The sequence below is a fragment of the Nilaparvata lugens genome, chromosome 5 (assembly GCF_014356525.2).
Source record: "Nilaparvata lugens isolate BPH chromosome 5, ASM1435652v1, whole genome shotgun sequence".
Classification (NCBI taxonomy): Eukaryota; Metazoa; Arthropoda; class Insecta; order Hemiptera; family Delphacidae; genus Nilaparvata; species Nilaparvata lugens.
Window position 1 is genome coordinate 38864018 of NC_052508.1, and position 15458 is coordinate 38879475.

The 15458-nt window shown below is 35.8% G+C and overlaps 1 protein-coding gene across 1 annotated transcript in view; it reads left to right on the forward strand.

Annotated features, from left to right (window-relative positions):
• The window catches only part of LOC111050517 (putative sodium-coupled neutral amino acid transporter 10), a 67666-nt gene that overhangs the window by 34402 nt on the left and 17806 nt on the right, over nt 1–15458 (forward strand). Inside the window, exon 2 of the mRNA XM_039428324.1 lies at nt 8051–8138. Coding sequence (XP_039284258.1) covers nt 8055–8138 — 84 coding nt within the window. The 5' untranslated portion in view covers nt 8051–8054. The remainder of the gene's footprint in view (nt 1–8050; nt 8139–15458) is intronic.

The following is a 15458-nucleotide window of genomic DNA, read 5'->3' on the forward strand; positions in this document are numbered from 1 at the left end:
CAAGGTCTTCACAAGTATTATTCTCTCCCGTAAGGGGATAACAGCTCCAATTCTCTTCAGTGAGTGAATGCCTGCAAAGACCCTGTTGCAAGTCTTTGTCACTTGTTCAGTCCAGTCTAGATGTCTGTTAAATGTAAGTCCTAAGTTTATAATGTTTTCACTATAATCCAGTCTATGAGAGTTAATTTCAATGAAAGGTCCATGGTTAAAGTCAAGTTGGTTCAAAAGTCTTCTATTACCTATAACGATTGTTTTGGATTTTGATTCATTAATTTTCAATCCATGCTGTGCTGTCCAGAGTGAGACAGCGGTCAGATCCTCATTCATAAGAGTAACTGCTTCACCAAAGTTATCAGTCTTGAAATGTCTATAAATCTGTAGGTCGTCTGCATAAAGATGATATCTGGAGTGTCTGAGTCGGTCAGTTATGTCATTTACATACAAACTAAACAGTAGTGGTCCCAAAACTGAACCCTGAGGTACCCCCCTGTTGACCACCCTCCATCGAGACGCGCTGTCCAATCGAACACACTGCTGTCTGTCAAGAAGGTATGACCTCACCCATGCCACACTACTCTCAGGAAAACCATAATTTTTCAGTTTTTTCAAAAGCAGCGGGTGATAGATACAATCAAATGCCTTGCTCAAGTCAATCAATACCACCAGTGTAGATTGTCTCCTATCCATGGCCATTCGAATGTCATCTGAAACACAGAGCAAAGCTGATGTGGTGCTGTGTCCTCCTCGGAATCCAGACTGATGTTCGCTGATGATTCCTTTCCGAGTAATATAGCTGCTCATTTGCTTATGAGCAAGCCTCTCCTGACCCTTAGACAAGACAGTTAGTATGCCGACCGGCCGATAATCAGAAGGAGAAGTGGGATCAGGAACTTTGTTGAATGGAATGATCATGGAAAATTTGAATGCAGCTGGGAAGCTGGAGGTCATAAATGAAGTATTGTATAAATGTGTGATAAACGGAGAAATGAGAGGCAGAATTAGTTTGATGAATCTCACTGGAAGTGCATCGGCGCCGACAGCATTACTCTTAATATCACAGATTGATCTAATGACATCCATCTGCATTACTGCTGCCAAGTGAAACTCATCATCACACCTTAACACCTCATAATTATTAGAATACTCATAGGCCAAATCCAAACTCACCGGAACCTGAGAGAAGTGATAGTTCAATTCTTCAACAGTATGTCTGACCACCAACTTGGACTTATCCTTGCCTGCCCCGAGAGACTTTAAAGCGCGCCATTTGGAAGCCATTGATCTATTGGAGTTTAACAAATTTTTGAAATATTGACTTTTGGAATTTCTAATTAACTGTTTACATCTATTTCTTTTTGTTTTGTATTCGTCAAAAGTATTTGTATTGTGTGTTCGTCTGGCCAGTGTATAGTCTATCTCGTTCTTTCATTAATTGTTTGATATCCTGAGTGATCCATGGAGCTGGTGTCCTGGTGACACGTCTTTTCCTTAAGGGAACATATTTATTGAAGAGATATTGTAGATTATTGACTATTATTAAAAGGATGTTATTGATATTATTAGTGTAGTAAATTCCTTCCCAACTAACTTTATTAACAGAACTAATAAGACTCGGTACCCACAATAAAAACATTATAGCAAAACTCCGCTCATGACATAAAAAGAAAAATGATAGTGAATTCAATAGTATAGAACATGAGAAAAAAAATGCTCATCCAGAACATAAATATATTTCTTTATTATGTCTGTGATCAGCAGATATGATGGATAGCCAGAAAAGTAATCGACAGAAAATAAAATAAATAGAAGATATACCTCGCTCTATAGTGCACTTTGCGATAAATGATAAGATGTATTGGCAGAATGAGATAAACAACACTACGGCAGATAAGTAGGCTGATTGCAGTTACTGTCTTTCAATAAGAGCACGAATGAAAATACAGATTGATTTCAATCATACCAAATGAGTTAGACGAATAACTCACCCTAGAAGAAATGCACAAAAAAATGTAATGCAGGTCAACCTCTCATAAATATCCAGCATAAAATCTCGTACATCTCATAATTACTCCCACACGAATCTCTCTCACATTCACAAACATGTCTCAGATGCATCTTTCATACCAATTATTAATGCAAATTCTCATTATTGTGAAAAAAAATAAATAAAAATGTTTTAATGCTATATGCGTATGACATTTTGAATCATATGGAGAAAAACAATATCAGAAAATTAATAAGATGAAAAATATACTACAATATTATAAAGAAAAATAAAATGAGTTTAACCTACATGATCATTGTCCATCATTCACCAAATTATTCAGAGCACTTCAACGCTATGCTTATTATTGTTTCAGTGTGCTTATACTATGTCAGTTTAGTCTATCAAGCGTCTGCTCCCATCCGCCAGACATTACATTACCATTCTCCCTCCAGATCACGCGTCCATCAACGGTCCATACATTTCGCACTCCAACTCTCCTGGCTACGCTGCGATAGAAGTCGTTTCGTCTCTGTGTCAGGTCCTCGCGTATCGTCAATCCCATCCCTTTCAATTTGCGCCGATCGGTCAGGACGGCTCTTTTCGTCTGGTAACTGATGAATTTCACGAGTACTGCTCTCGGTCGTGGTTGTTGTTGAGCGTCAGTCACCATACTTCGGCCAACGCGATGACATCTGTCAATTGACGCAACGTCGATCTCCTTATTGAGCCTGGTGCGGAAGAAGTCCGTAACAATGCTTGAAACGTTTTCACCTCCCTCCTCCGGCAACCCAAAAATTCGCACGCTATTTCTCCGTTGATACTGCTCCAACTCGGCAACTTGTACTGCAGACAATTTTTTCATATTGTCTACTTGGGCGGTTAATGTGGCAATCTTCTTCTCTGCCTCTGCAAACCTGGTTTCGAAAACACTAATAGCTGCCGTCACTGATTCCTCCAGCCTGGCAGAAAACTTTTCAAACAATCGTTCAACAATATTGTCGAGTTGATTGTCCTCCGCAAGAAATTCAGATATTGTGTCCCGAATCAGCTGTTTTCCGCAAGCCGGTCCCTCACTGGTGGATGATGATGAGGAGCGGGGTCGAGGAGCTCCGGCCGGGCAGTTGTTGCCTTGAGCCTTATCTTTGCCGGTTAGCAGCTTACTACGCGTTCCTTGAGAAATCATGTCGAACAAGAAAAATATATTCACGTATTCCACAGAAACTATTGTATGTATCAATTCGAAACTTCGTGATCACAATCAACTTCACCACTATTAACTTTATGCCAAATATCAATCCTGCAAGTCACAAAGTACCCGAGTTATTTTCGAATAAACAGGAGCTGAAAAACAGTACTTCAGGCCGTTCTCATTCTTATCTAATCACCTGATTAGATAAGATATGTATTATAGAAGAAATTTACTGAATACTACACAAAGACAGGAAAGAATTGAAATTTGAAAAGATTCAGGGCCAAGAAAATAGGTTATAGGAAAGAAAAAAGACACAATTATGGAGTCAGTCAAGTCAGTCAAGCTCACTAGAGATTGCATTGCATACACTTTTTCAATTTTCAATTGAAAGTTGAAGTCATCAACTTGACTCAAAGCAGCATTCATTTTGTTTACATTTTTCCTCACCTCTACAGAATCCTGTCTCATGTAAACATCCACTTTGTTTACTGTTTTCCTAACCTTCAATTTGGCAATACTACTTTCTTTACTGTTGACTTTCAATGAAGACAACTCCCTACCTACTACTTTACTCAATTCTACTATCTCACTAGGGTTGACTTTTTCAACAACAGTAACTAGGCCTAGATTATCAGAAACTTGAATGCATTGATCTTGTATCTCAACACTACTATTATCATGCTTCAATTTGCTTTCATCTTTATGATTTTTAATCAATGTTTCATGTGTATCTTTCAATAAAAGATTTATACTAACCTGCTCTTGTCTTATGCTAGCAAATTCTTGCTTCATCTCATCAAACCTAGCATCTTGTCTGTCAAACTTAGCATTTTGTTCTTGTTTCAAATTATCAAACTGAGCATCTTGATCTTGTTTCAAATTATCAAACTTTTGTGTTGAAAACGCTTTTTTCTCAAAAACTACTCACACTACAGCTTCCAGACTAGTTTTATTCAGTTTTTCAGATATTTTTCCATATGAATCCAGCATAAGTTTTTCAAAAACTAGTCCCCAAACAATTCAGCATTGGTGTATTTCACCAGAGGAACTGAATTCTGGGCGAAATCTTTTATCCTGTATAGCTCGCTAATGAAGCGTTTATGGATATATGTTTATAAGAACTTTTTTTCTTATTTTCACCTCTACTATCACGTATTGAATTATTTTACCATAATATGAATCACCCTATATATATATATAGCCTATATATATATATATATATATATATATATATATATATATATATATATATATATGATTTTGATATGAATCTTCTTTCGGTGAAGCAAACTGTCACTTTGCGCACTAGTTGCACAAATAACTATTCTCTATATATATATATATATTGGCTTTTATTTGGGTGCTTGGAGCTGCTTCCAGTCCTGGTCTTAACAGACAGCAGTAGTACCATAACTATCAACTCTACACCAACTGTCCAATTAAATTGAAATAAATTTCATCATATATAAGAAATGTCACAGCTATCAAATACATAATAAATTTTCAATTAAAATAAAAATAAATTCAATTGCAATTCAATTCTATAGTTCCATTTTCTAATTTTATTCTACTTCATTACGAATTTCTAATTTCAAATCTCCTCTTTTCTATCAGTTCAAAATCTACACCTTTCCTTATCCATAACCCACTCAAATTTTAAATCTTCCACTTGAAATAACCCATCATGGCCCACCAACTAATCCCATAATGCTCCTTTAAAATCAGTGCGCCTCCGTTCGTCTGTGCTCTATGGTCTACACAACATCTCTACCGCGTCTCTGTGGTCACGACCGTTAGAATGTTCAAATCTGCACCACTTCACTTCCTGGTTGATTGACAAAGGGGGCCCAGCCCCCGAAAATTCTCGTTTAAATGTAAGTTTTTAAGTGTTTTTAATCTATCCGTGTCGTGTGTATCCTGTTTATATTTATATTATAAAACTTTAAAGTGTTTTCTGTTAAGTGATATATATATATATATATATATATATATATATATATATATTACATATCCATGTTTTGTACTTCCCGGCCAAGCGGCTAACGTCGAACGGGAAGATGATCATGATTCAAGATCATGTTGTGATAATACTAGTAGTTCTGTGAACAGTAGACCTCACGCAGTATTCTCATCCACAAGTACCTGATTGAAACTATAGACCTTATGGAAATACAGCAATAGACTGGCTTCTCCACACATCTTTGTAATCACTTGTCAGCTGATTTATGATGAATAATTCTATAGTCTGATTTTTACTCTTATATTGGCGTATGAAGGAGGCTCCTTTTTCCTTTTATATTATCCTTGAAATGCAAAATTTCCAAAAACCTTGTATATACGTCGACGCGCAATTAAAAAAGGAACATACCTGTCAAATTTCATGAAAATCTATTACCGCGTTTCGCCGTGAATGTGCAACATATGAACATTTAAACATTAAGAGAAATGCCAAATCGTCGACTTGAATATTAGACCTCACTTCGCTCGGTTAATTATGATGATATATATATAACATCTCAAGTTACCAGCTGTAATAAACAGGTCACCCGTGCTTAATATGGTAGTTTGGAGTTGAAGTGTAATTGATTGGTACCAGCTGTAGATAGAAGACCTATACAAAATTATCAGTCCCCTATCATTGAGAAACTGGAAAATGTTTGAAAAAAATTATCCACCTCATGAAAGAGAGTTTTTCATATTGCATGATTAATTACTGAAATTTTTAATTTAGCTTAGCTGATATTCATACTTAAATGTAAGATGGAAAGAATAAGGAATTCTGTGTGATTCATCGTATATCGCATATTCCCTGGACCATCTATTGGCAATCAATAACTATGAACGCATTAAATTCATCTTTGAAACACTGACTTAACCTACTGTATATGTTTTTTTTTTTTTTAATTTAACACTTTACTGATAGATTTATTGTCTACCAATAGATTGAGAAGAATATGAATAATAAATAATTATCGGAATAATAAATGCTGCATGACTAAGCACATAGGAAGTCCGTATCTAATGTGAATAGAAATATAGATTGTCAGATAAATTTCAAATAAATTCAAGTATGACATGAGATACATTGACTGCTCATCCGCAGTTCTTTACTTTTATTTTGTTGGATAATTGGTCATTAGATGATAGCTTATTCTAAATGATTGATGAAGTCTATCTACTTATAATAAACAATAACATCTAGACTCTTGTCTACACATTTAGCAGCACGTTTATGATTAATAACTGGATATCATTGAAAAGTTTGCATATTTGAAATGTATGAATGTGAAAGTTCATTCAAAACATGATTATATAGTAGCCTTGAATTAGTTAATCAAGAGAAAAATGAAGATGATAACGTATAAACTTTTCAAACTTGTCAATAAATTGATTATAAAGTAACGAATATACTTATGGATTTCTCTTCTCAATGGATACAGTAAATTATTGTAACGATTTGAAATGTTTTATCAAATAATTTTTACAAATTAGTTATAGAATTTTTTGATTTTGATTTAATTTTGAAACTTCTTTATTGTCCCATAAGTTCACATACATGAATAATTTACATAATAATTATATTATCCTTCAGAAACAATAAAGCCCAAAGGTAGGTATATCACCTGTTTGGGAAACTAAATAAATAAATTTAAAACAAAAGAATAGCTCGAAAAACGCCAACTTCCGGCCTTAAAAATAAATACAAATTAAAATTAAAAACTATCTTCCAAAACATCTCTCAATACAATACTTATACACTAAGTTTCCTAATAATTTTTTTATTCACATACAATATAAATAGGATTTCAATCCACCAAAAATAATGAAAAAAATCTATATGATACACAACACACATGAGTTACACATTCTATTCTCAAAACATAAACAATAAATATTTTCTATTTTTTTATTATATTGGTACGTGGACACATTCTTGACTTATCTACATTAGAATATTAAAATACTGATCAATATCATCCTCAATTATCAGATGAATGCGAAGTTGTTTCATAAACTTTTTCTTATCCTGGCATTACTTTTTTCTGCTGGTACCGGTAAATGGTTATAAAAAGTTGGGACCAAAAAGAATAGAATTTTCTGTAGGCTGTTGAGTTAGGTTATGGGAACACAACATTCAATTTATTTCGAGAAACTCTATCACCCACAAAATGTATTTTTCTCCACTTCTATCGAATAATATTTGTAAAGTTTTATAAATATATAAATTTCTTACTGGCAAGATATTTAGGCTTCTAAACAGTGACAAAGTATGTTCCATGCTTATTTTATTTGATTTTTTTCTGATGAATGATTTTTGAAAATAATTATTGGGCGTAAGATCGTGAGATATGTCCCTCCCCATACTTCCAATCCATATTCCATTTTCGAATTGATCAAAGTATAGTACAAGGATCTCAATAATTTTTCAAATAGCATATAAAATATTCTTTCATATTTGATCAACTTATTTTTCAAGAATGAAACATGTTTTTCCAATTTAATTTACTATCCACCCAGAGACCTAGTTATTTAACTCCATCAACTTGTTCTAAGTTGAGACATTCGCATTCATCCGAATCAAGTGTACGGTACAGTCTGTTCTGTGAAACTTGCTTTTGGGCTCAACTCACACTTACGCGACTCAGGTCGAGAATAGACTCGACTCTAGTCGAGAGCATGTGTTTCCAAATGCTGACACTCCGATCAGTCGATTCAACACATGCGATCAGCAGTCAACACATGCTCTCGACTAGAGTCGAGTCTCTTCTCGACTTGAATCGCGTAAGTGTGAGTTGAGCCTTACTGTAATAATAACTCTTGCTCCGTACTTGTAAAGTGTATTAATTTTTTTTTTTTTTTTTTTGTTTCAGAAAAATGGGTACCAATGGCCATGTGATGACTCTGGCAAACAGTATAATCGGCGTTAGCGTCTTAGCCATGCCATTCTGCTTCAAGCAGGTATTTCCTTTTTCTGATTTCCAATTTCTGAATTAAGATAATAATTCGCACCCCCAGAACAAGAGTATCGTAACTCAAAACTGCTGTTTTGTGGGGAAATAAGTTTGAAGTTTTGAGTCTCAGACTCACATTTAGATCATCATTCAATTGAATCTATTCTACTATAAAAAGAATATTTTATGATGTTGGAAATAATAAAGAAAACATTAGATGAGTTAAATATTTAATTTCCAAAATGTAGATGGCTAAAAATAGTATTTAAATTAGAAATTTTGAGTTATCATACTCTTGCATCAAGTATTGGACTAATATTTTTGAGTTGAGCTAAAGAAACACGGTAGAAAATCATGAATGAATGTGAATTTCTCTTTATTCTCTTATATATAAGCCAATAAATGAATGAATAGAGTATTATTATTTTCTGAATTTAAATTAGTTTGACCTCAGCTCACTATAATACTCGTGATAAATGGCTGGAATCAGATTTTCCCTACACAAAGCTACAAGATCCCTCTTCTTCTGCTCACTTATTGATGGCGGGACCTTATAGGCTGGCGACAGTGCAACTGATGTCAGATTCATAGATTTTTTCCTTCCATGGATACATACTTCTTTGAAAGCTACATCTTTGTAGCTTAGTTTCACGAAGAAGCTGTAGGGGCTGTTTTTTCTGTACTCAATTATTTTTATATCTGTCCACATTACTCTTTCTCTTTCTACAGTTGTGATAAAATTATTGCCCATTGTGGATGACAGGTTTTTTAAATCGAAAACTTCATTGGTTGCCAACTCGGTGACTCTGTACGGTTTTCCAGTTTTTTTTTGCCAATGAAATTTCAGGCGTCCATTGAGCAAATATGAAAATTGGAGAGCCTCTGAGCACTCGTTGCTTCTCCTTCTCAATGCATGCGTGCATAGAATCACCTTCATTCTGAGAGTGTCCAGAAATTGAAAATTTATGAGTTATGTTCTCAATGCTCTCATTTTTAACAATGTGCAGCATCAATGAAGTAAAATATTTGTTTTTATTCTGCACAAAAAAATTGTCTGAATACAGAATAATTTCGTTGCCTTGGCAGTGACTTTTAATATGCTTGTAAAGCCATGTTCATTGGCCGGCAGGCCCCCCTCTGAGCAATGGTTTCGTCCCAAAAGTAGCTGTGTCCTTCTTTAGTCACAGCATTGTAGACAGTGAGGTCTTTGTTTTGCTTGCAAATCAAAACAAAGGACGTCAATGCCTTTATTTTCTCTTCCTTTTTCAATATCTTTCTTTTTCTCTTCGCGTGAACTCACTTTTTCAAAAATGTGTTGCTCATGTGAGCTCTTCAACTCTTCTTTTCTTAGTGAATCACTATTCTTGAAGGATTCACATGTATTGCACTGATCCTTCTTTGGTTTGAACAGACCAATGTTGAATTCTGTATTAAAGATAGTGCAATACAAGTGAAACTTTCCACACTCTTTTCCTTCTTCTTCACATTTTGTTTTGTATAAATCATATAGTTTTGTAAGAGTTAAACTGTCATCAATGTACTCTCTGCTCGTTTGGGCTCTTAAGTAATGTGACTCAACTTTATCAATACTTTTTATATGATTTCGTATGTCTTCTTTAATATTTGAGTCAATTTTAGATTTCGATTGCTTTCCTCTATTATCATTTTCAACCGTTCCTTCTCCATTGAGTTTCTTCAGAGCAGTTTTGACCATCTGGTCTGTTACGCTGAGTGTTGATAGGAAAAATAATTTACAAACCTTCTTCCTTTGTCTGTCAACCTCCAAATAGAATGCATAATTATTACTCCTACCAGTTTCAGTTTTTTTTATACTGATATTTCGGAACAATCTCAGTCATATTTTTCACAATGAAATCTCGCTGCCGTGAAATGTCTCCTAAACCCCAAAAACTTTTCAAAATTGATTCTCGTTCTCCTTCAGTAATTCTGCTTGTACATTTTTGCCTGCACTTTTCTCCACATGGCTGTTTCAATGTCCTAGCTTCCACTATCTGTCCGGAACTATTAATGTACTGCTCACCACGATTGCATTTTGATTTCTTGATGTTTCTTTGCGATTGTGAAGAATTTCGTACTCGTTTCCGACTCCTCTTTTTGCTTGTAGTTTCTGTAACAGACAAGAAACATAAATGTAAAGTTTGAGGTAGCCAATCAATCAATTATATTGGAAATGAATGATTACAATGTTAGGTCCTGCTTAACCTGAGGGGTTTTTTCAGCAAATGCCATTTCAGTACAATATTATGTACAACTTAAATAAAAATATGCTTATGGCTTTCTTGTGGGGAGCTACCAGGGTAGGTTCCACTCGCCTTGGTCACATTCTGGTCACCCATCCGAAAGCAGTCCATAGTGTTTGTGACCTAACAACTTAGAATAATGTATAAATAAAAATGAATTATGCTGATTTTTGTTAATTATTAATGATTTACAAGTAAGAGAATAAGAAAACTAAGATGTTAATTATTATTGAGAAAGCAAAAATTATAAGAAACATAATAATTAAAATTAAAGAAGAAATAGCGTCTTGATAAGGTGTTAATTATTGAACTAAAATGTGGTTAAGGAAGGGATAAATAACCAATTTATTCTATATGCAATTATTAAAACTAATTAATAGTCGTTCAGGCTGGCGGCAGTGATTTTGATGAATAGAAATCAGAGCAGGCTAATAGCTTCAAAAGATGTAGGCCTATTATGAATTTCAATTTAAATAATAACTGTTATTTGTGAGTTTTATTGTCCTACAATTAATTGGAACAAAATGTAATGAAAATTATTAGGCAAAATAGAATAAAACTAATAACAAAAAAGGGCGCACCATCACATGTTTCATCAGAGAGATCAGGTTCGATAGATGTATGAGGTTGCTGTAGACCTTCCAAACCGTCAGCTATTTGGCTGTTATTTTCACCTTCTGGTTCAGTTTCTGATAGATTTGCCACCAATTCATAATTCATATTTCTGTCAATCTCAGCTGAAGGAGTGTCATGCATAGAATACTGTAACAAAAATATAAAATATAATAATAAAGGCAAAGCCTGTTTTTCATCTCCCAGATCTTTTTAATTTTCTTGAATGAGATTATGAATAAATAATAAATAAATAAAGGCTTTCATTGAACGAAATTTCATTACATTTTAGAAAATAATCAAGTGAATGTTAATACATTTTTATTGTCAGCATTTTCTCCTTGGCTGAGTGCCGTCAGGAGGTGTTGGCAAGCTTTTTATATATGAATTTTAATATTATTTATTTATTTTAAAAATATACAATATGTACAAAAAATAAAAATGGAAAATACTATTTTACAGAGGAAGAGAGGGTAATAGTACATCTTGTGTGTATGGATTAAAAATTGAATTCTTGAATCAAGAAATATCTGTACGCCCAAGCATCTCTGCAGTATTGTCCTATCAGCATCCAGTTGTGACCATTCAGGTACGTCTTCAGCTCCTCTACAGCAAGCAAAGTCTTTCCGAAGTATCGCTTTCTGAACTCTGCAAGCACCGGGCACCTGGCTATGAAGTGGACTACATCCTCTTCCTCCTTCATGTTGCATAGAGAACAGATCCTTACATCCTGCCTGTGGGAATATTTGTTGAGACGAATGAGCTCGGTCCTTGACTTCATGAACCACTTAATCAATGTGAAGTCCACTGGTTCATACACATAGTTTGTGAATTGCATCAGTTCTGGATACAGGGAGTATCGCTGGCTTCTCTGAAGTCTGCCTCTGAGTCCCTCTCTCAGTCCCTCAGTGACTCTGATAACAAGAGCCTCAACATCACCCGCAAGGAATTCCGTTGCTGAGACCCCATAAGCCACTTCCATATCCATCCAGTCTCTGTACACAAACACTTTCCTCTCCATAGTTTCCTTGAGCAGAATATGCGGATACCAGTTATCAGGCAGATTCATGCATCTCTTCATATACTTGAAGTGGAGCCTTAATGTATAGACAAAGAGTGGGAGCAGTGCAGTCTCGAGTAAGAGGCAGTAGTTTGGCGCCCACATAGGTAGATTGAAAACCTTCTTAAGGAAAAGACGTTGAACCTTTTCAACTTCCTCAACCATCTTTCCTCCCCATATTTGAGCGCCATAGCACACTGTAGAACGCGCCATTGCTTCAAATACTCCTAGCTTCGATTTGAAGGGAATGTTTTTCTGTGAAAACAGACCGTTGAAAATATTCAATGAGATTTTTGCTGCCGACGACCTCTCCCTGAAGTGTTCTGTCAATGACAATCTGGACGTCAATGTCACTCCAAGATACTTGTAGCTGTTCACCACTTCAATTGGCTCATTGTTGTACAGCCAAACCTCATTTCTGCTTATTTTTCCTCCTTTCCTGAAGATCACAATCTTTGACTTGTCGAGATTAACCTGTAGGTTCCAACTGTTGCAGTATCTCTCCAAGCCAGCTATCATTCTTCTCAAAGAGAGTCTGTCCGATGCCAACTGTAAACTGTATCGTCCGCGTACGCCAACAGCTTTATGTAGACACCCCCAACATTGACCCCTCCATCCAGCCAATCCTCCAAATCATTCACGAATAAAGAAAACAGCAAGGCAGCCTTGCTTTACGCCGGTTCATGTTTCAAATCTTCCCGACAGCCCCTGATGCCCCCAAACTCTAGCTGTTGACGAATCATACAGATTTCGAAGTGCATTTAGCATCTTGTAGGATACTCCTAGTACTGACAATTTGTAAAACAGCGCCTGCCTGTCTATCCTGTCGAAAGCAGCTGAGAAGTCGATGAAGAAGGCATATACTTTATTTCCATGACCACATAGTTTGATGTTGACAATACTCATGATATTGAATATGTTGTCTATGGTGGAATAAGACTTCCTGAAGCCCGCCTGGAATTCGCGTAAGACTTGGCGTGTCCAGAATTTCATCCAAGATGTATGGTTCAGCATACAGTATTCCATTTGCAGTTAGAACTGGGTTTAATAGTTTATCAAAGTGATGTACCCAGTCCTCCAGTGAAATATCATTTCCAACTCTGAAGCTCCATTTTTTAAAACATCTCACCAGTTTCCAAAACTCGCTTGAATCTTTAACTGTTTTAAACTTCTCCGTTAATGCCAACCAATACGTTTTCTTTTTTCTTAAACATAACTGTTTAAAAGCTTTATTAGTTTCTAAGTATCTGCTTCTAATAGTCTCAGACTTGGTTTTACGAAAAGCTTTCAAGAGAGCAAAAGACTCTCCTTTTCCGCTCACAGTCCAAATCGTACCACGGCTCTTTATTCTCTATCTTAGTACTTAATAGATCTGTAGGCGCAAATTCATGAATCAAGGCTAGCAAATATCTAAGGTCATCCTTCGGGTCGATCCAATTCTGTCGTCTCCTCACTTTAAAACTAAGCTCATTGCGATACTTTCGCTCATTTCCCGGCCTCCACTGCAACTTTCTACGAATCGGTATTGGACAGCTGTCTGAAGTTGTTCTTGTACATCCTGGCAAATAGATTTCTGTGACTGTTGGTAGATGGTCGGAGAAAATTTCAGGAATCACATCAAACGAAGTGACGACAGGCAGAACGTTGAGAGAGACTGTGCACAAGTCTATGACTGAGGAGCCTTGTGCCCCCATATACGTCATTTCGCCGCCAGCATCCTTCCTCGTCCAACCATTCAGTAGCACAAGACCAAAATCGTCAAACAGCGACAACAATTCCTTTCCACATGCATTTATAACTGCATCTTTCGAAGTCCTATCACAGCATAGGATACCAGGTGAGTCAGATAGGATTTCCTCTGGTATAATCTGCCTGTTGCCAACCCTACCGTTAAAATCGCCTACAACCACCAATTCGAGATCGCTGCATTCCACCAATAAATCTCTCATACCAATGAAATCATCCATCCATTTATTACAATTTAGATAAGTAGGAATGACGACAAATCGATGAGACTCTACATTAAGTTTGAAAATATTGCAATTGAGTATTGATTCAAACTTTATAATCCCATTCTTGACCTTATCCCTCCTGACGCCATAAATTCTCCCCTCACTCGCTCTACCACGACGTGCCGTTCTCACCGCAGGAATCCAGATCAATTCGTATTCATCAAACTTCATTTCCAATTCTTTAAACATTTCCTCATCATAAACAAATGTCTCGAACAGCAAGAAAATATCATAATTTTTGATAAAGCAGAAAAAGGCGTTGTTGTTACATTTATTTACAATTCCTGCCACATTATACGCCAATATACTAATCGCTAATGCATCGTTCTCCTTTTTATTCATGTGCTCAGGGTATTCATTTTCCATTCTGTTTCTAATTGGCGGGCTCTGTATCTCCTGAGGAATGAAAAAATGCGTGATTTTGGGATTCCTGTTTCGGGGTTGCCTCTGAAGGTTCTCTCCTTTCCTCTTGTTTCGACGACGATTTTCATCAGGTTTATAATTCCCCCCTAGTTGGCGATCTTCCTCCAGTAGACAGCTTTCCTCTGGCTTCCTGTTGTACTCCGTGTTCAAGACATCATATCTCATAAACTTCCCATCCACAACCAAACCATTTCTTCTCATTTTAACACTATGCGTATCACTGAGTCGTTTTCGGAATTCATTCAGTTCTCTTCGCCTCTCTCTTGTCCCTTTATCTTGGTCCTCACTAACGAAAATCTTTGAATTTTCTAATCTACCACAGTTTCTCAAAATACTATTTTTTTACATCCCGAGACTAGAGATAGGATAATTGGTCTTGTCTTGGAATCCGATTTTCTTCCCAGTCTTCTAACAGCGTTTACATCACTTGCTTTAAGTTCAATTTTCATTACTTCATTGCATATGTCCATAATCTTTCTCATTACCTGATCTCCGTCCTCGCCAGCAGACTCAATAACTCCATAGAAAATCAAATTGTTTCCCTCTTCAAATTGTTTATTAAATGACTTTGGTTTTGTAAGTCACGTTTCAATTCTTTATTCTGTTTTCTCAACGCTTCAATTTTTCTATTCTGTTCTGATATGATAGTTTTCAAATTTAACTCATTTATTTGCTGCTTTATGACTTGCTTAGTACTTTCGATAATTTCACTCTTGAACTTATCGAGAATCCCTGTTAAACTTTCCATATTTACGGCCATTATGAATATAACTGTCAAAGAAAATGCAGTGAATAAGCTTCTACTCAACTCGACCGAAATCGACCGACGTGGTCGACTGAAATCAATTGAATTGTTTGTGTAAGGATCGAAACAAAAATGCAACAGCTGAGCTTTTGACCCACTGTCTTATATCTCTTATCAACAGATAGGCAATTCCGTTAGGTACCAAAAATTATTG